Source organism: Nymphaea colorata, chromosome 3 (assembly GCF_008831285.2).
Source record: "Nymphaea colorata isolate Beijing-Zhang1983 chromosome 3, ASM883128v2, whole genome shotgun sequence".
Taxonomy (NCBI): Eukaryota; Viridiplantae; Streptophyta; class Magnoliopsida; order Nymphaeales; family Nymphaeaceae; genus Nymphaea; species Nymphaea colorata.
The window spans coordinates 19,003,928-19,025,459 of record NC_045140.1 but is presented as its reverse complement, the minus strand read 5'-3'; the positions used below and the strand labels follow the sequence as shown (position 1 = coordinate 19,025,459).

Below are 21,532 nucleotides of genomic sequence, written 5' to 3'. Positions count from 1 at the left end.
CTATTATAAGATGGCCCTCACGGTTCTAAAAATTCTTCTTCTCTTCTTCTAAGAGTTTCAATATGAATGGCTGAATAACGTGTACAGAAAAAACGAAAGACGTCTTGTTCCAGAAGTTATATCCCTAGCAAACATATGGCATATTTCTTTTCTACATTCTATGGAAGATTTATCAAGTATTAATGGAGTCAACTCAATGAAGCCTTTGATCTTCAACCGCAATAGGAACTACCAGCCATCGGTTTAGCCTTGGCTAAAGATTTTTTTTTAATAGGATCCCGTAACTTAAGTTGTCATGCTTTACCCTTTCTCGTGAATCTATCACCATAGAGTTTGGTTGGAAACTCATACCAAGTTAGAGCGTTGTTTTACTATACAAAAAATGCAAATGAGAAAAATGCTTGTTTCTAAGAGAATCTTCTAGATTGAAGCTCTTTCTAGTCCAACCATAAGCTTTCATGTTTTCTCTTAAAAAAACTCATGAAAGAGAGAGGAATAATCCGAAAGAACTACTCTGTGCTAAGAACCCTAAAGTTCCTAAGCATATAGAACTACTCTGTGCTAAGTTCTTATGGGGCGATGGTGAAGAGTTTAAAAGAAGCCATCAAGTATTTTTAAATTGGAGTCTGCATTTTTGAGTTGGAAGATACCAACTTGGCAGTGGCGAAGCTATGTTGTAGCTGGTGTGGCCACAAAACTTACTTTATTTTCATATAAAACTTCATTAATTTTTAGTTTTTTACATGTAAGTGCTCAAACTTGAAATTTAAACTTAGAGAGCGCCTCAACCAGAGATATCTGGCTTTATCTCCATGTTAGAATCAACTTGTTGTGTCGAAAGCATATGGACAGTCTCTTCATTTCCTGAAGGGTTGGCTACATGTGGGGTTATACTCAGCTCAAAGTTTAGTCAGCTCGACTCGATAAGACTCGTTTGTCATGTGACACCATAAGACACAAAAAAAAATTTGGGTTGTCCCCACCTGTCAAGCTTTTATTTATAGGAACTTCTACACAAATGCAGCCTTTGTTAATCCAAAATTTGTGGTTTGAACTTGAAACAACTATGATGTGCGTGAAAAGTCATTTTATAATATCTACATCCATTACTCTTAACTTGGGATATCTAGACCTCAAATCAAATTAATTTTAGAAAACATGTTGGCTCCATGGAAGTAGTTAAAGAGATGATCAATTCCTTGTAGTTATGGTCGCCTCATTCAACATTTTTGTAGTTTATATATAACTTGAGAAACCCATATTTCTTGTTCTCAAACAACACCAACAATCTCTAAAGCCAAACGCTCAATCTTGTGAATCCTCTGTCTAGCAGATATTATAGAATGCTAGGAATAACATCAAGCATGAACTCGACTTCTCCGAGTCAATGAAAAATGGCAAAAAAATTTTTATTTATAGCCCATTTTGATAATTTCGAGGCTTCCCGATCATATATAACGAGCTTTGGTAGCTAGTTCAGTACTATATCTTGATACTTTGTTGAATTAATTTTTTAAATGAATTAAAAAGAATGTCTGTTGTTACCTTGTTGACGTGTTTTTAAGTTCATTAAAAAAAGAATAGGAACATGGGGAGCGATATCACCAACACCGCTCCGGCCCTGCACCGTGAGTTGGTGAAGCACGCGCGCAGCAGCTGCCGGGCGTTCCCCATGGAAATAAAGAAGGCTAAGGAAGGCAGTTGCGTCTGACGCGAGGACACCCGCCATTAGCGTTAGTTAGATGACATCTGTGTCTCTGTGAGTGTGTGAGTGAGTGAGAGAGAGAGGGAGAGATGGGCATCCAATCACTGGAAGAAATCAGCGTTTCGGCGATCGAGGATCTCGGGATACCGTCGTCCGATGCTGTGGTTCTTCACGAGAAGCTTGGAAAGATCCTTCGAGAGTGTGGGGATTCGAGGGTGCTGGCATGGAAGCAGATATCCAGGAAGCTGCTCGAACCGAGCCTCCCTTTCTCCTTCCACCAGATGATGTATTACAGGTGTTATAGAGGTTGGGACGCTTCCAAGATGGGACCTCCTCCTGCTTGGGTTCCCGACGAGTAAGCGCTAGAAAACAATTCCAATTTCTTTGGGGGCTTCGATTTTTCAGTTTTGCATTCTTTTTGCGTAATTCTATGCAATCCTTGTTTGGTTTCGCTTGAAAATTAAGCAATCCTTATTTGCTAACTCGTGAAAGTCAGATTCTCGTTTCATGCAATTGGTGATCTGAAAGGGTTTCTAGCTTGTTCGGTGTAAGTGGCTGAGCCAATATCTTTTTTTCCCCAGGAGGGGCCATTACAATTTTAAACTGTCTACCGGGCTAAATTAAAATTTTCAAAATGCTTAACAGTAAAATTAGTTTCTTCCAGTGTTAACAATGAGCACAACATTTTGAAGGATGGCAATCGGTTCAAGAGCTTCAATTCTTTTTTAGAAAATTGACAATGACAGGAGTTCACTTCTTTATAAAAGAGGTTCCTTCTTCTATTTATTCAAGGCTGAAGTCTGTTGACATGTGTCCCGACCCCAATCTCTTTAAACATGCTTATTTCCTTTAGCTCGAAAGAAAAAAAAAAAAAATTGCATCTCAGTGTCACAAAGTATCTGATATACTTTCTAAGCGAGAAATGTCAACGTACGTAGATTTCTTGGGCATTCTTATAGTAAAACGATTACCTAAATCAGTTGTCTACTGAATGTTGGTACGACATGACATCATGTTACTTGTACGGTACCATCTGATGGCTCATTTTACATATAAACTCTGCATTGACACTTGTTTAGTCCTTCTGGAATCTGGAGTTATCTTACCTTTATGTTAATTATGGATATGTGGTTGAAGAGATGATGCGCTTTTGACGAACATCGGATGCTTCCTGGAGAGGCATGGAGAAGAGCTGCTTGGGTCAAAGTACAAAGATCCCATCTCAAGCTTCACTGATTTTCAGGAGTTTTCTGTTATGAATCCTGAGGTGCATGTTACATATTCTCAAGATTTCAACATATCTTTTTTGTTAAAATTCTCAAATATAGTTTGCTCTTTTTGTTTGTTTTAAGAACTGGTGATTCCTTTTGTAGGTTTATTGGAAGATGGTCTTCGATGAGTTAAATATTTCATTTTCTGTTCCACCTACCTGCATACTAGGAAATTGTGAATCTGATGAGGGCAGATTGTCTTATCCTGGCGGTCAATGGCTTCCGGGAGCCATGATGAATGCTGCTGAAAATTGTTTAACTTCAAATGGTAAAAGGAATCTGCATGATACCGCAATTATTTGGCGCGATGAAGGTTCTGATAGCTTACATTTAAGTCGCATGACTTTCAAAGAGCTGCACGCAGAAGTTTGGTATGGACCTGATTATCAAGTTAATTCAGTTCATCCATATACTTTTTTTTCTTGGCACTTTTGTCTTGTGTTTGTTTTATCTCTAATTATGTCACATGTATGTCATAGAAATAAAATCTTTTCCATATTGTGCTTTTAGTAGTTCACCTGATAATATTAAACACTAAGGCTATGCTAAAGTGTAACAGTATGAACTTCTTATCTTTTAACTGCTTGATTCCATATGTCATATATTGCAATGGCATGGCAAAAGTCCGGATTCTACTTTCTGTACGAACAAATTATGAATGGAACTTTCACATGCCCATGCCCCATGCTCAAAACACTTCCTTTTTCTCCTGTTAGACTTTGGTTGGAATTACTTGTTCTAAGCGGAATTTTAACATATTTGCAGCGTGGTTGCAAATGCACTTGATTTGTTATGCTTGGAGAAGGGGTCAGCCATTGCTATTGATATGCCAATGAATATCAAAGCAGTTATTATCTATCTTGCCATTGTCCTAGCAGGTTATGTTGTTGTATCTATAGCTGACAGTTTTGCTCCTCCCCAAATATCAACTAGACTGAGAATATCAAATGCAAGAATTGTGTTCACTCAGGTGCACATTTTGAGCCTTATGCCATTAACCACTTATCTCATTTTAACTTTTAGCTATTCTTTTATCATGTACTTTAAAATTGTTGTTCTGTTATATTGAACGTATTCTATCTCAGTCTGTAACTTGTATGGTAAGGTCATTTACTGTCTCTGTTTGGTGACATTAGGAAGCATCGTATCTTATAGATTGCATAGTGCATTAATTTCTCTTCTTCTTACAATTTCCTTCTTTCCATAATTCAGGTACTCTAGTACGTGGAGACAAATCAATTTCTCAAATTAGATGAGGAAGAATTGCCATTGGTTCCTTTTGTGATAGACAATTCCTTAGCATAATCCATGCTCTTAGAATGCGCCTGGTGAAGTTAGGTGCCTTAGACACTTATCTTAAAATTAGAAATTAAGTGCTGTAGATGCTTGTAGTTCACCAAAGAAAGGACAAAATCTATAAAATCAGTGTCTTAAGTTTGGTCTCTATGAGAATTGAAAAATTCTAAAGCTAAAAGGGTTTGAACTTTGAGACAATGATATATCAATAGAAGGATTTTTTTTTTTCTTTTTTAGTTTTATCTTTTAATGAATGTTATGTTAAGATTACTAGTTCATTTTGTTCTTGTGACATGAGTTTGTTGCATTACATGTTGTAATATTTTGTTGTTATTTCCTACAAGATTACTTGTGCACATTTAATTAATGCTTATTTCAGCGTTGCATTTAGATTTTTTTAATAAATTGTCTATACCTGGGTCATTCATCTTTGGCTTCTTCACTTCACAATGTAGGATGTTATCATTCGGGGTGAAAAAATTCTACCATTGTACAGGTGATGTTCTTTAAAATCATATATGGATTTTCCATTTTTCTATTACTTTCTTTTCAGTTTGATGCTGGAATCTACTTACTCTCACTAACTTGTAGTTGTTGGCTATTTCAGTAGGGTTATTGAAGCCAGCGCACCCCGAACAATAGTTATATCTGCTAAAGGACCAACTGTTGCAACAGATCTGCGGGACTGTGACATGTCTTGGGATACATTTATTGGAAAAGTTGAAAAACAAAAGTATGCGAAATACCATGTCTTGTGTAATTATCTTTTCATGTTTCCTTTTTAAAACTAAAGAAAATTCACTCAAGCACCATGATTTACTACATTTGGTGCTGCAACAGGTTAACAATATTGGATTAACTACTGTTACACATTCTTCCACAAGTTTAATATTTCTTGTACAACATGCTAGTGTATTTGTAAATAATGTTTTCCTTAATATTACTATTACTATTTACTACTTAAAGTTAATTTTTACTTTGGCAGGCTTATCTTGGTTTTGCTCAAGAATGCCATGTTCTCTATTACAAAATCATAGTCTCAAGAATATTTAGTTAGCCAGCACCACTAGTGTGGTGGCAAGCATTGATGTAGAGGCTTTGGGCAAAGGCGTGTTCTAGATCCAGTCATATCAACTTCTATTTCTTGGTGAAACTTCCATTAGATCTTGAACTTTTAGAATCCGTGTGCAGATCAAAATCTTGTCTTGATGCAAATTGTAGTAAAAGGACTATGAACATTACAATCTGGGCAATCAGACATAAAAGAACTGAATCTAGCACTTGAAAATCAAAGAGCAGCTAGAGAATACCGTGTCTTCTATGGTACCAAAGATAAGCACAAATCTGGTTTAAATGATCTCCTTTCGGGTTCAAGCTATTTTCACAAATATCACTATTTCTTTTCAAAAGAGCGCAGAAAAAGTGACATGCCAAAATGTTTCTTTTTTTACACATGTCCAGAAAAGTGCTTTTTATATGTTTTAATGTTTCAAAATTTTTAAAACATTTTAGTAACAATTTTGAATTTTTGTAAATGGGTTTTCATAAGAAAATAAGGTGAAAACCCAAATTTTTAATATTCTTTCTATTACTTTTTTATGCTTTTGAATCTTGGTTAATACCTGAGAGAAACTGCACTTATGAAATACCCAAGAACAATAATTCTGACAATGGTTCAAAACTCTAGCAACTAAAACTTAAGAAATCTTTTCTATGATTGTGTAACTCATGTCTCGAGAAACTTAGGGCAGTCTACAATGTGTTTTATATTATTATGTTTATCATGCAGAAGGAGTCAATATACCAGTCCAAAGTATTTCCAGTCTTTTGAAATTTCCCTTATTGCAGGATTTTCACAACCTAATAAAATGTTTATAAACTGAATGTTTAATACATTTCAATTGTACTAAAATATATTGCAAACTCCTACTATTACCTTATAGCAACAATTTTTTCTGGTTCTTCTGTTGTGCTTGACATCCTTCTATAAGAATTTTTAGATGCTGACCTTTTAATGCTATAAATCTGAAATTTTAAACTATTGCAAAAGTGGTTACTTGATGCTCAACAAGACGTACAACTCTTCTGACAAAATTTTAAAATTGGTTTCCCAGAGCTAACGATTACATTTCCATGCAACAACCTATAGAAGCTTTCACAAACATCCTGTTCTCATCTGGAACAACAGGTAACTCATGTACCTAACCTTCATCACAATGAGTTTTGTTTTCTTTTTTTTTTGCTAATAGTCTGCATCATTTACCATTTTCTTGAGTTTATTTCACTCAGATCTGCATAAAAGGCGAATGTCCTTATGATAAACAATCCAATAAAATGTTATGTTATGCAATGTGGTATAGGGGAACCAAAGGCAATACCATGGACGCATGCAACCCCACTTAAGGCAGCAGCAGATGGTTGGGCTCACCTGGATATCCGAACGGGTGATGTTGTTGCTTGGCCTACCAATCTTGGATGGATGATGGGTCCATGGCTTGTTTATGCATCTCTTATTAATGGGGCAACAATGGCTCTGTACAATGGATCTCCTCTGGCCTACGGATTTGCCAAATTTGTGCAGGTATCTAACAACTGATCCTGCATTGCAAGGGTTCCCATTCTTGCTATTACTGTTTTGTCCATTTTCTGCAGACACATATTGCAAATATTTCCAAAATTACTTGGCCAAAATTCTGAATTTTCAGAAAAAACCACCTTCAATTGTTATAATCCATCTCCACAATGCATGCACGACAAAGACTGCCCTATAGCTTATTTATGTATATTTGATCGGGTCAATTAGTTTCCCATTTTTAAGTGCCAAGATTTATCAGCTAGTCTATCATTTTCTTTTACAATGACTTCCACTTTTTTCCATTTACAATTTCTACGTCCTGAGCAAACTCAATTTTATGAAAGATATGATGATATGATCTGACCATTCTGTTATGATTCTGTTTTCACTTAATGTAGGATGCAAAGGTTACAATGCTTGGTGTTGTTCCAAGCATAGTTCGGGCATGGAAAAATTCAAATTCTATAACTGGCCTTGATTGGTCTTCTGTTAGGTAAAATTAATTTTGAACTGCTTGTTGCTTGTCTTTTCCGTTGCTGGTGTAGCATGAGAATCAATGTCTGGCTTCTTAGGAGAAGCTGCAGTTATGAGTCACATGTGTTGCAAAAATTGATAGGTGCTTCAGCTCCACTGGGGAGGCATCTAATGTCGATGAGTACCTTTGGCTGATGGGAAGAGCTCTCTACAAACCAGTTATAGAGTACTGTGGTGGCACCGAAATAGGTGGTGGTTTTGTTTCAGGTTCTCTGGTGCAACCTCAGTCATTGGCTGCATTTAGTACACCAGCTATGGGTTGCAAGTTGTACATCCTTGGAGATGACGGGAATCCCCTCGTAACTATCTTTATTTTCTTTACTGTCATGAACCTTTATATGTGCTGTTTCTTTTCTGCTAACTGGATGTGTACTTGCTTAGATCCTGTTCATGTGTGACACTGGTACACAAAATTTACATTTCTGTACCTCCTTATATGCAACCGTAGTGGTCTAGCAATAGAAAATTTCTTGTCTCTCGTTAATATCATAAATCTGGAAAAGACCTGGATTTATGTCGACCTTCATGTTTGAACAGCGTTAAACAAAGTAGGCATTTTTTGTCTTCTATTCGCAGCCACAATCTGTACCAGCTGTTGGCGAGCTGGCACTTGATCCGACAATGTTTGGCGCTTCAACTACATTGCTTAATGCTGATCATTACAAAGTTTATTTCGAAGGAATGCCTGTTTACAATGGAAAGGTAATTTTTTTTTGCTTTTATTAATAGAAAACAAGGACCAGATCTGTTTGCCATGAACTATACAACGATCTTTCCTGCATCTGGGCACCAATTTTGAGGGCTGTCTAAGACTGACCCAATAGGACACTGATAGCCATACAGAGCCAAAAATCTCAGTTACCATTGGGCCTTGATGGCTTGAATAGATCACTGAAATCCATTACTTAGTGCATTTAGCCTCATAATTTATGCCGTGAGGTTCTTATTGGTTCTAGATCTGGAGTTTCTCCATTATTAAACTATTCATGCTCCATTTGCAATCTGTTAAGATGGTCCCTTGACAGGTTTTGAGAAGACATGGAGATGAATTTGAACGCACTGTTGGGGGTTTTATCGTGCACATGGTCGGGCTGATGATACCATGAACCTTGGTGGGATAAAGGTATTCACACCGACATAATTTATATGCTTTAATATTACTGCACTGAAATGAACCATCTGTAGGTAAGTTCCATTGAAATTGAACGCATCTGCAACGGAGTTGATGATGCTGTGCTGGAGACAGCAGCAATTGGGGTACCTCCTTTAGGGGGCGGTCCAGAACAGCTGGTCATCGCAGTGGTCTTCAAAGATACAAATTTTTCTTCAGAGGCAGACTTAAGTTCCTTGAAGAAGGCATTCAATTCATCCTTGCAACGAAAACTCAATCCGTTATTCAGGGTATGTAACAAACTTACTTGAATGCTTCATTGTCCAGATCTGCTAATGAGGAAAACCATTTGCAATTGCATTAACTGCAGGTTTCCCATGTTGTGGTCATGCCTTCTCTTCCTCGGACAGCTTCAAACAAGATAATGAGAAGGGTTCTGAGGCAACAACTCTCACAAACGGAGCAAAGTCCAAAAATGTGATCTGCACATGGCTCGGTCGTGTATCGCTTTGACTAATTTGCGGATAAAAATGGAGTTCCCATCGGTGTCACTATTGTGTGATGATCGTAGAATAATGATCGTAGAATATTTGTAGCTACACCTCTTTACGTCTCGTACAGAAACCGATGAATTCAAAGTTACCAAAATCAGCCGATTCAAATTCAATTAGTGACAAATGGATCAATTTGGTGGCAGATTCAAGAATGCCATGTGTTTTTTTTCAACTGTATTTGTAAATCGAAACATTTTAAGAAATTTCTTATTTTAGGCAATTTTAATATAATTTAATTTTTCTCGAAAGTGTTTCTTTTTTCTTCTGGTTCACCGCAATAGCAGCTTCTCACCAAATCGATTCCAAAACTGATTCTGACAGCAACGATTTAATTAACGCAACACAGTTATCACCTTTTACCAATATGACCGGGTCTTGAACCCTCTGGAAATCTGCGGGAAGACCCCTTGGATGCACATAAAAACGAGAAAAATTGAACACAACGCTTCGGCCATATTCTGAGGACCAGAAGCTAAGTCACTAATCTTCTATGATGAAGGATTCTCCATCTTCAACATTTGCACCCGGAAGTCATTCCAAGTACCAATGGGACCTGGCAGACACCAATTATAGTCTTCTTGCCTGTGCCCATATTTTCCCCGGTGCCCGTCCAATCTCATCAACATGGCCCTACTGATGTCAAATCAACCTGAATTTCAGGCCTCTCCTTCCCTCCCTTCTTTGCTTCTCTGAATTCTTCCAATTGAGCCATGCAAAATTCCAAATCGATATCTCGCAGCTTGGTTTCATTGCTCTCAACAGGCATGGTTCTTAGGCAGTATCCCCATTTATTCCACGTTCCGTTCTCAAAATGAGATGGAGCGAATGTCCTCAAGTATGTGATGTCAAGTATGTGATGCCCATGAAGTTTCTCATCCCATTGATGTCCGGCCCTGAATGCTGTCTAAATGCTCTTCTATACCCGTAAGGCTTGCCCAAGTCTGTTAAGTTCTCGACCGGCCAGAAACTGGCAGCCGACGAGCTGTCCGCGCTCAATTTACTGCCGGGGTCTCAAGAACCAGTGGCCTGCTGAGATGATCACGTCGTCGAATTCTTGTAGTTTGTGAACCCATCGCTTGTCGGGATCGTCAAGGTAGACGGAGGAGAGGCCTGTGTTTCCTGGGCCATGTCTTTTTGCCATTGACAAGGAACTCTGACCACAATGCGTGGATGGTGAAGTTGTAGGTGGTGTAGTGCCATCTCTTGTACTTCTCATCTGTGCCTTTGGACACTCCATCCATGAGTTTGAAAGAGACAAACATTGGTGTTGGTTTCGAAAATTTTAGTGGTTGTTAACTAATCAAATCACAGTAATGTGCGTTGAATAGGAATTAATTGCCTAAACTCATTGCAGGATTTGGATGGTGATTAAGCATAATCTTATGAGATTCCAAGGGATTAATGAACCCACTAAGGCTATGTTTGACAGCCTCAGATCTGAAACAAATCCATGATAGGCCAAATCCACAGCTTAAACAAACAGTGGATTTCTCAACTGGCGATTTCAAATCTGTTTTACCTTGTGAAAATCACAGATTTACGGTTCGAGAGTAGAGAAGTCTTACCAAAGGTCCATAATTTTAAAATCTGTGGTAACATCGAATATGAGATCCGAGGCTATCAAACACTGCCTAAGGGCACTAGGTGGTAGGTTGCTGGTCGCCAAGAGTTCCAGACTCGCAGGCTCATTATAAAGTGGAGCCCTTTATGCTTGCCCAAGTTAACTAATTACAGTTTTTAGAGGTGTTGAGTTCACCTTAGAAGGAGGTTCTGCGTTCTACTAACAGAAAAAGTTTTAGGATATGAACAACCACATAAACACATATACTTGCAAGAAAATGTGAAAACCCCAAAGAAGAAGAATGCATAGTTTTCAACATTTTGTGGCATGTTTAATCAATATGAACGTCATTCAAGCATATAAATAAAACCTTGGGTACTTCTCAATATTTTCTTTTTATCATAGGTAAAGAGTTATTTTACATATATAAAATGAAAATGAGGTAAACTGAACACAGACGTGTTTGGTCCATAACCGAGGATTAGAATTTAGAGTCAAAGTCACTGATCTCCTATGATGAAGAATACGATTTCTCCATCTTCAACATCTGCAAGAAGAAGTCACTCCAAGCATCAATAGGACCAGGGAGGCACCAGTGGACGCAGTCATTATAAAGCGTCACATTTTCCTCTCGCCTGTGCCCATATATCCCCGGGTGCCCGTCCGGCCTCATCAACATCGCCCTAGTGATGTCAAGCAACCTGAATTTCAGGCCCCTCTTCTTCCCTTCCTTCTCTGCTTCCCTGAACTCTTCCAACTGCGCCCTGTAAAATTCCATGTCAATGCCTCCCAGCGAGGTCTCATTGCTCTTGAAAGGCTTTCCTCTTAGGCAATGCCCCCCTTTATTCCACTGCCCATTTTCAAAATGGGAAGGAGCAAATGTCCTCAAGTATGTAATGCCCTTGAAGTTTTGCAGCCCATTGATGGCTCTGAATGCTGTTCTGAATGCTCTCCTGTACCCATACTCCTTGCCCAGGTCCGTCATGTTCGCGCCCGGACAGAACTGGCAGCCGACGAGCTCGCCGCGCTCGTAGTAGAGCAGGGGTCTCAGGAACCAGTGGCCAACCGAGACGATCACGTAGTCGAACCCTTGTAGTTTGCTGACCCATTGCTCGTCGGGCTCGTCCAGGTAGAGGGAAAAGAGGCCGGTGTTTGTTGGACCATGTTGGTCTGTCTGTTTGCCCTTGACAAGGAACTCCGACCACATTGCTTGGATGGTGAAGTCGTAGCTGGTGTAGTACCATCTCCTGTATTTTTCATCCCCACCTTTGGATGCATCCTCTGGGTACTCCACCTGTGAGTTTGAAATTAGAGACAAAGATTGGTGTTAGCTTCAAAAATTTAGTGATCGGACAGTTAATCAGGTCAGGATCATGAGCATTGAATGCCAATTAGATGTGTAAAATCACTGGGGAATTTGGTTGGTAATTGAACAATGCATATATATTTGTGTAGTTTTAGCAATAATATTTAACATGAAATTACAGATACAATTGTTGTATACCAAAATGAAAAAACCTTTGAAAATCAACAAATCAATATCAATACCCATGGAAAGTGTATTACAGAAATCTCAACCATGGAAACCAAGTGGGTCATATCTAAATGAAATTGCACTTAAAATAATCCAAAGAGTGCTTGCTTACGCTACGCCGAATGAGACAGTTGATTTGTAAAAGACCGAACAAAAAATGTGAAGGGCCGTAAGGTAGGAAATCCCAATCAGCCGAGATGCCTTTCGTGTTCAGAACACGTACACATGCCGTTACTCCGTCACTTTCTTTCATATGTTGTACCCATTTAAGCCGCAAACCCACGGGTTCCACCAATTACCAGCTGATGCACAGTTGAATCTTACAAACAAACTAGACGTACAACTGAATACATTCCTTTCATATATTATCATAGAAAACACACACAAACGCGCGTATATATACATATAAATAAATTATATATATATATATATATATATATATATATATATATATATATATATATATATATGTGTGTGTGTGTGTATATAATATACATGGATGATTCATTGCTGGCTAAAGCTTAAAATTTATTGCTACACAAAATTGCTATATGATATTAGTAATAGTTTATGGTGTACTGATAGTTTACAGTAGTTTTAATGACTATTTTTTGTCTTTTAAGCAACAAAGTAAGTTTAATCATCAGGTAATTATCTGGCAGCATTTACTTTTCCTATATATGTAAAAGAAACTAAGATCCCTCTAGCCTGGTTTTAGCGAGAAGATATCCGGATGAAAAGGCACACGTCCTAAAAAGACGAGGAGAGAAAAGAAAGAAAGAGAGAGAAAGAGAAAGAACTTGCATTAAACGAAACCGAAAACATCCAAAGCAATAGATGCCGCCACAGTACAACCTAAAAACCAAAACGAAACGAAAATTAAAGCCAAGGAGTAGAGAAGAAGCAAAAAACCAAATCCGACAGTCCCTAGGAGCACCGCTCAAAGGGTTTGCAGAAAATGGCGGAAATCAAAACACGCGCCCAGAAAGAAGATAGAGAGAGCGAGCCACCTAATGCTTTACACCGGTGGTTGTGAAGAGGGGACTCCCCTGTACGTGCTTGCGTGTGTGCATAGATGCGTGTAAAGAAATTCTTCAAAGTGAGATGTGACAAAACTTGAGGATAAACCGACTGGTGACTTGTCAGTGAAAATGGTAGGGAGAGAAATAATTGAAGTAAGCCAGAAATCTGAATCAAGGTGGGCAACAGAAGAGATAGATTCGAGCGAAAGGAGCCAGATTTTGGTCCAAGGTGGTTATGGGTGCCGCCTGGGACCCGGCCCTTCTTTAGAAGCTTCTTAGCTCATGCCTATCCCTGCCGTTACGTCGACGCTCCACCTTTCCGGCGATCTTTCGCCAGTTATCGGGGAAAAGGAAGATTAAACAGAAAGTGTAAGATCAGCATTCTTCGAAAATCATCTGTTGGTACCATGAACTCGGTTTTTTCTGTTCATCATGCTGGAAGAAACTGGGATTTGGCGTCATAGTTTTCATATAAGAATCTAAACCAGCACATCTAAGCAAATCAATGATCCAGGCATGTACACTGCAAATGGATTCGGAAACTTGAATTTTTTGAAAGAAGAGAATATACCCTTGACAGCATGCAGATCAAGGACTGCATATGGTTCCTCCCAACAGAGTCCCCAACAAAGGCCAGTGACTTCCCCCGCATTAAATCGAAGAACCGGGCGGGGTCGAACGCCGGGAGTCGGCAATCGTCCGGCTTCCACTTCCACTTGAGGTACGCAGAATCAGGGCGCCCATACTTCATGCAGTTCTGGTGATCATGGATAGCCCAGCAGCTGGTGTTTGTGTAGTAAGGTGCCTTGGGGTCAGGAACCCATTCCCCTTTGAAGATGTCGCAGTGCAAACTGACCGAGTCGTCTCTCAGACCGCCCCAAAGAACAAGAGGAACACGAGCAGAGAAGAACAGGGGGATGACCGCCAGAAGGAGCAGGATCAGTATCGCTGAAAGGACTTTTCTTGGTATGTCTTTGAGCCAGTTGTTCTTCCCATTCTGAAGTTCCCAGCCAAGCTGATGCTGATGATGCTTCATGTTGCACGAAATGAAGAGCGAGTGCACACTATTCAAAGATTGACTCAGTCTGCTGCATTTGGATTGTGGCTTATAATGAGGAAGCATCCAAATCGGAAATCTATGTGCATGAAATGGAAGGTACAAGATGGTTGTTGCATAATAAACAAACATACCTTCATGGAATTTGCCAGATGCCCTTTGGAGGTCTTACTGAAAAGAAAGTGAGGTTTTCCCGATTCAAAATCCTATTATTGCCTCACATGTCATGTTAGGTAGCAATTTGTTTTTGAAACCCAAATTCAGGTGTAGTGTTTCAGAAAGGTTGTCAAACAGGGAACTGAGTTACTATCCTTTGAGCAGAAGGATAGTAAGGGAAAGTATGAATTCTTTGCTGCATTTGCCTCAGGTTAAGTGGTCAAGACTGGTGATAGGTGAAAAGAAGTGTTTGTTGGGCATTTGTCGGAGAAAACATTTTGTGACAATGAAACTCTATAGGTTTTGATATTTTCAGATGGGTTATTGTTAAACTGGGACCAAAAGTCACCAATTCGAACAGTGTAAATGACAAGAAATTGATGGCCGGGCCAGGTGCTTGTTGAAATTATGAAATGAATAGGGCAAGGGTGGTTCAACCACCGCATAGATTTTGTATTTGTACAGCCTTTGTTTCTGCTGTTCCCTTGTTTTATTTTATCTAACTTTATCCTGCTTCTGGTTGCAGTTGAACACATGATTGATGCCATTCCTTGCTTTTCTTCACTAAGAAATTAAGCCTCTTAGTTGTCACTGATGGTCCTGCTAAACTGAAGAAAAAAGCAGCATTCACTAGGATCAGCCACATGCTACTGGCATTTTTATAATGTGAAACTTGGTTTTAAAAGCACTCAGATAAAAAAGCTCCCCAAATTGCATGGTTATATGACCGAGTCAGTCTTATTTAAATGTAATTCTCATGCCTACGTCTTATGCTTGATTCAAGAATCATATTTTCCAATGCTTAAACCAAACCTTTTTAAGTCGAAAATGGTCAAGATCATTAACTGTTGGTAATAAAATTTGAGTTTTGTAAAATCCAAGGAGCCAAGCCCCTCAGTTCTCCCCTTGCAGACGGATAAATTAAAGATGCACATGAAGTGTGCTGTGCTGGAAGTACTTACAGGAGTTACATTACATTAACTTTAAAATTAATGCAAAATTTTTGAATGAGCCTGCTGCTTAGTTTTCGATCATCGCTTCCCACATATGCCAAGCTCCAGCTGTCTCGATTTTAAATTAACAGGTCAAGGTGAAGCACCATGCGCCGGTTTCCTTCTCCTCATTTACGATAAACAATAAGAAAAAAAGCGGAATCAAGCTAAAACTTGAGAAGATGGCACATCTCTTTGTATCTTCCCTTTCAACTTGATTGAAATTATACCTTTCAGCAGGCGTAGATCGGCTTGTGAAAGGCTCATCTTTGTTTATACATATATTGCAGAACTTATACTCTACATGTCTTGCATTCTTCTATATGCCTAATAGATTTATTATATCCGCTATATCACTGAACAAAATTCCAAAAACAGCATATTGTTTTTGGCCTCCTTCAACCTACAGATCTTAAGCTGATTCCAGCTAACCAAGTGTGTGGACTGTGGAGCTATCGTGGCGGGTGCCTGTAGTAGTCGTCCTGCTGCAAGTTAGAATGTGATCAGCCTGTACACCACTTTCATCATATTTGATAGTTTATACTGTTGTTGGTACATTAACAACTACTGATGTAACAGAAAGCGATGCTAGATCTAACCACATAATCAACTACGGTGTAATGACACTTCTTAAATGAAGAGCCTGAAGAAGCAAACACATACAGGAATGCTTAGCAGCAACTACCCAGATAAAAGGTTGTGAGCTGTTTGGCTTTCATGATCTTACTGATGCATATCTCACCTAGTCTACCAACCAAAGTTCTTCCTAGTGTTCTATGTCAGCTTCAATCTATTCGTCTACTAATTGCCAACTGATTAATTGAGGGTGCAAACAAGAGTTGGCTTGATCTACTTACCTGAGGGGTCTTGCCTATACCTTCCTAGCCAGAATGTTCAAAAGAGAAAAGACGATAGTATACGTAAAAGAGAATTAATTTGCAATAAATGCTTTTTGGCTTCTTCTACAGAAGGCATGATTGTTTGCGTCTTTCTAGAGGCTTTCACTTTGAGTTGCATATATGACTTCATTTGCGCAATATGCCTAGGAAAAAAAGAAAAGACCAAAATTTTCTACCTAGTTTGGGAGTGTATATGGATCACTTTTTTGGTTTGGCTACCTGAACCAGACTCAGAAGTTATAACGTTTCTTTTTTCTTAATTATTTTAAAATGTTGAGTGGATCAATAACATATGTTCTTTCTTTTGCCAGAGTTTTTATTTTTTAGACTGTCGGTGATCAGCTGAGGTTAGTAGACACTTGTTAGGTTAAGAGTTTTTTTTTTTTTTTTGTTTCCTCCTTGTGATTGGCTTCCTGTCACCTCCAAAACAGAAAAAAAATCGTTCATACAATTTTCATTTTTTTATCTTTTTAAAAATTTTGAAACTATGGTGCTGCGCTTGTCAAAATTTTGAAAGATGTAGTTCGCCCACCCAAAGCAAATATTCTTTGATTTGACTTCACCCCTTGGTTTGATGTGTCAATTTCTAATGTTTTAAAACTTATTATTTTCTTTTTTTTTTTGCAGTTTTTTTTAAATGCTTTTTGTGCTATTTTTACGGTGATAGATTTAAAAAAATCATATATTGGCTGACTCACCGGATCGCAGTCTGGCACGGGCCCTAGCCCTACCTCAATTTTTTTTAAATTTACATCTAAATTTTAGAAAATTTCACTTATTTTATATAAAAATTTTGAAAAATAATATTTCAACCATAATCAAAATTTAGAAACTTTAATTCAGTGCCCCTCATCAAAAATTTCTCGCTCTGCCCCAGTAACATTAGTCTTGCTCATCTACAGTCATTGCGGTTGCAATGAAAAAAGCAGGCCACTCATACCATATTTTTGCCAACTCACAAAGTATCAGCTTTGAGAAAAATAGGTTAAATATAAAATGAATTGCAAACACAGACCCAGAATAAGATCTGAAAATTCTAAGAGAAGAATTTTACTTTGGCAATCAGACAAAGCCTTTTAGCGCGAGGACAATAGTTGCTTGGCTGAAGGCCAAAGACTGCCCAACCGTCACCCTTACCATACCTACGTGACAAAGAAAGCTTGTCATCCTTGACCAGTATTTGGTGCTCCTGTATTTTTTTTTTTCACTTTTTATTACAAACTGAACGAACTGGACATGGACTTACAGAGAAAAAGAGTGGATCCCATGTGATTTAATTGAACAGGGGAGTTGAAGATCTTGGTTCAAATCCAAGCTCTCAGCTTCTGCTGCTTGAGCTTTCAAGGCTTGGCGTTTTTGGCTTGCTGATGGTTTTGCTTTCTGAAGGATTCCTGTGGAGGAGGGAAATCTTTGCTGCAAATCACGTTTATACATCTGAAAAGGCCAATCTCTTTCCCGTTTTTTTAAAAGTGCAAAATCACATATGTGCAGCAAAATCTTGTGCAGATACTTTTCACCCAATCTGCTCTTTTCGAAAACCGCTAGACATGCACAATGTTTGAATTCTAGAAATAATGCAGAATCGAAATCCGCTAGCTGTTGAACTCATTCTTTATGACAGATAGCTGTTCAATTACTTGAAGGAACAGCAATGCTGTCATCTTTAAGTAGCAAGTAATACTTTTCAAACTGAGAATTCTGTCCCTTATATTTAAGACTGTTACTGTTTTCAACACTTAATTATCAAACTGGAAAGTCATTATTTAGCCTACAATGGTAAAGGTTTCATTCAAATCTCATTAATCTCCTTCATCAATCCTGTTTACTAATTGCGCGTATTAAAACTTTCTGCAATTTCTTAATTGTCTCCGCACAGTTTTTAATGGTTAATCTCTGAATTACTCTTTGTTCAATTAATTGCACATGTTGAGACTTTATGACTCTTTTGATTACCTCTTTGAACTACTATTTTTGATGGTTTCTTTCTGAAACTAGACTCTATCTGCTCTGCTCTTATGATTGTGCATGTTGGCCTTTGGATGGCTTCTGCCACTTCTGTCTACTTCAGTGTGTTTCAGATTCTCTCAAATGCGCTCGAAAAAATCTGTCCCATTGCAACCACTGAGTGTTATTTGTTGTAGACTATATATATATATGTATGGATGAATCTGTGTGCAACTGTCCTCTTAATCTCTTTTCTTCTCTTGATTTCATATTTCTGCATCTAACAGATTGCAAAGTGGTTAACTTTCTTCGCTTGTATTTTGCTCCATATGTATGATGATTGAAAATCATTGTAGGCACGTTCATATGTATGGTGATTGAAAATCATAATAGGCACGTTCATACGTATGGTGATTGAAAATCATAATAGGCACGTTCTTCGTGGTGCCCATCATATATTCATAAGTATGCACACATGTTCAGATACAAGAGATCGAAATCAATCACGCAAAATTGTATGAATATTTGTTCAGACAAGCAACTCACTGTCATGCGGCTCTGCTGAAAAGACTAAACCCACAAAACTACCCTTTGCGCATCTCTTTCTCTCTCTCTCTCTCTCTCTCTGAGAATGCATACAGCTTTTCATGAGCCTAAGTCTATATGTACGCATAGCTTTCCTTCTACATGTTATAGCTTGTAACATTCGTCAGGGGAAAAAAGGAGATAGATAGGCTTGCTATATTCTTCAGTATCACGAAAAAAGAAAGTGATAAATATCCATGCTTCTAACTGCCATATGTAATTTTTTTGTGAGAGAAATTAATTAATAATTTCAAAATTTTATAGGAGCCAAAATATAATTTTTCAAAATTTTTATATCAGATAAATAAATTTTTTAAAAATTTACATGTAAATTAAAAATAATTTTTAAGAAGGAGGTCAAGGCCCATGCCGACCCTCCCTTAGCTCCACCACCCTTGAATTCAGATACTTCATTTTGCTAGTATTCAAGCATCAGCAATTTGACAACCTATCTCTCTCTTTCTCTCTCTCTCTCTCTCTCTCTCTCTCTCTCTCTCTCTCTATATATATATATATATATATATATATATATATATATATATATATATATGTATGTCAATCTCTAGCGCTTTGTGCTCGTTACAATTGAAAACAGCTGCTATAGCGTTATGACAGGTTGGCCTGTAAAACCTGGAAGACTACTTAGTTTCCAGTGTGGATTGAGCGCTTACTTCCCCTTGATTTCACGCATGGAAGCAAACAAGAATATAAAAGGATCGATTTGGTGCATGGTTATTGCTTTTTAGAAAACGTCATTTAGTTCATTATACACAAAAAAACATTCTCGCCTTTTAAATCGTGAGGTTTTTCTTGAGTATAATATGTTTGAAAAAACGGAAAAGAAAAGAAAAAAATATGGTAAATTTTTAAAAATTAAAAAAATTAGAAATGAAATGAAAGTAAAATAATTAAGAAACTAATAACACAAACATCAATAATACAAATACTTTTGAAACAAATAAAAATTAAAAAATGAAAAGAACAGTTTGACATTAAAAAACATGAAAAAAATGAATAAAATGAAAAAGAAAAAAAAGTGAAGAAACGGGAAAGGATGCGTCATTTTTTGTGTTTTTTTTGCATTGTAACGTTTTTTTGACAACTTTAAGTCTTAAACAGCTAACTTATATCACATTTCTCATTTTTTCCGAAAAAAACGCTTTTTCTCGATCAGTATGGTTTTCATATATATGAACTGAAGGTCAATCAAGATAATCAGGTAACTAATTAAAGAGCCCAATGGTGTCATATATTTTGGATGTATGAACTTCTCGATGAAAACACGTAAAACGGGAAAACTGATAATTAAAACCGATCTCCACTAGTGATGAGATCGAGTCGAACACGGACAATGAGATTCAGATAAGAGGTTTAAAGTTTAAAGTATAAACTAAATAAGAAATTACTTCACTTTGTTCCTCCAAAAATGGAATTTTACACTTAACCCCATAAAAACCTCTAACAAAAATTTATACTACAACGACAAATAGGCTGGAGGTCTTCCTCCAGGTTAAGTTTTAATAAGCCATGATGAATATCAGTGAGCCATGATCTAATTGAATCCATAATTGAAGATTCATTACTTAATGAAGCAAAACTACCAAGTAACTGGAGCCAAGCCCATGCTCAAATCGTGTGGGACATTTTGAAATCATCCAATTAACTACATCTTTCTCTTCTCTTATTGCTTATTCTGGTTGAGCAAGATAAGGATTTCACCCTATCATCAGACTGAGAGCGAAAGCCTGCACTCTTCCTCTCATTCTCTTAGGACCGGTTTGGCAACAATAACAAATTGTTATTTGTTATTGTCTCATGAACTTACCCCAAAAATTATGGTAGATTTATGGAACATTATTCAATGAATCTACCTTAATTTTTAAAGCAGGTTCATAGAACAATAACAGTTTGGGGTTGAGTGTCAGCTCTTATTTTGGTGTCTCGAGGGTGATGCCCATGTTATACTTCAACTTGCATATTTATGTCTTCATTTTTGCAACACAAAGAGTTGATGTCACCAGAAATCAAAAAGCACCTACCAACCCTGTCCAATCCGTTGTGCCAACCCCATAAAATACCTCCTTGTGCCTATTGAACCTTTTGTTTTGTTTGTTGTTGTTAACTATTGAAATTGTAGAATCTATAATTTTTTGAACATGCCCATGCCTTCGCTTCTAATATTTCATTCAGGGGGCGTTTGGTTGGCAGGAAAAGCACTGTTCAACAGGAAAAAAAATTCAAATTTTTAAAACTTTTCCATTTCATCAAACATGGAAAAAAAATTTGGACCGTTGGAGATGATTCTGGAAAAATATTTCCGGAAAAATTTCTCCAGCCAGAGGGGTGGAGAAATTTTTCCAGAAATTTTTTTGTGACCGTTGGAGGAGGAAATTTTTTCTCCCTCCTCCCTCCTTCTCTTCTTCCTCCTTCTTCCTCACCATTCCCATCAAACAAAGAAATTTTTTTCTAGAAAAATAATTCCTCCATAACAAACACAAACTGGTTTTGGAAAAACGGAAAAATTTTTCCGTTTCTTCAATTCCAGAAATTTTTTTCTAGAAATTTTTTTCCAGAAACTTTTTTCTGACCATCAAACGGCCCCTCAAGAAATTCTCGCAGTTTTCGATACACTAGACCCTTGCTTTTATTAAAGTTGTCACAATTATCATTAGATGTCCTCCTAAATTGATGGGTTTAAAGAAAAACATAATGAGTAAGGGGTTGGTGATTTGTCAC

The 21,532-nt window shown here is 37.7% G+C and overlaps 3 protein-coding genes across 5 annotated transcripts; 1 reads left to right on the top strand and 2 right to left on the bottom strand.

The window, feature by feature from the left end:
• The first annotated feature begins 1,601 nt into the window (after nt 1-1,601).
• LOC116251068 (probable acyl-activating enzyme 17, peroxisomal) lies at nt 1,602-9,294 on the top strand. Its single transcript, XM_031625136.2, is given in 15 exon segments — nt 1,602-2,060; nt 2,843-2,972; nt 3,079-3,347; nt 3,742-3,946; nt 4,728-4,768; nt 4,880-5,005; nt 6,387-6,460; nt 6,633-6,853; nt 7,246-7,340; nt 7,464-7,680; nt 7,958-8,083; nt 8,407-8,449; nt 8,452-8,504; nt 8,567-8,782; nt 8,863-9,294. Coding segments are annotated over 15 exon segments (2,193 nt in total). The 5' UTR covers nt 1,602-1,794; the 3' UTR covers nt 8,974-9,294.
• A 240-nt stretch (nt 9,295-9,534) lies between these two features.
• LOC116250368 (protein trichome birefringence-like 21) lies at nt 9,535-10,287 on the bottom strand. The gene is made up of 2 exons (XM_050076793.1): nt 10,157-10,287; nt 9,535-9,628 (listed from the first exon to the last, which is right to left on the bottom strand). Exons 1-2 carry the CDS (start codon nt 10,285-10,287, stop codon nt 9,535-9,537), a joined length of 225 nt encoding a protein of 74 aa, XP_049932750.1.
• Nucleotides 10,288-10,983: 696 nt separating this feature from the next.
• Nucleotides 10,984-14,620, bottom strand: LOC116249632 (protein trichome birefringence-like 19). Of its 3 annotated transcripts, none has more exons than XM_031622799.2 (3): nt 14,355-14,620; nt 13,735-14,251; nt 10,984-11,901 (listed from the first exon to the last, which is right to left on the bottom strand). In XM_031622799.2, exons 2-3 carry the CDS (start codon nt 14,197-14,199, stop codon nt 11,119-11,121), a joined length of 1,248 nt encoding a protein of 415 aa, XP_031478659.1. In that variant the 5' UTR covers nt 14,200-14,251; nt 14,355-14,620; the 3' UTR covers nt 10,984-11,118. The 3 variants fall into 3 exon arrangements, with proteins under 3 accessions (XP_031478659.1, XP_031478661.1, XP_031478658.1); XM_031622801.2 differs by having other exon boundaries at nt 13,735-14,248; XM_031622798.2 differs by lacking the exon at nt 14,355-14,620 and having other exon boundaries at nt 13,735-14,347.
• Between the last annotated feature and the right edge of the window lie 6,912 nt (nt 14,621-21,532).

Bases quoted from the DNA above. Each gene is read 5' to 3' on its own strand.
- LOC116250368 (XM_050076793.1), bottom strand. From the start codon at position 10,287: ATGGATGGAGTGTCCAAAGGCACAGATGAGAAGTACAAGAGATGGCAC. The intron at 9,629-10,156 runs GCCTCTCCTCCG...ATATGGGCACAG, and splicing joins ACATGGCCCAGGAAACACAG to GCAAGAAGACTATAATTGGT.
- LOC116249632 (XM_031622798.2), bottom strand. From the start codon at position 14,286: ATGCTTCCTCATTATAAGCCACAATCCAAATGCAGCAGACTGAGTCAA. The intron at 11,902-13,734 runs GTATATTCTCTT...TCAAACTCACAG, and splicing joins TGATCTGCATGCTGTCAAGG to GTGGAGTACCCAGAGGATGC.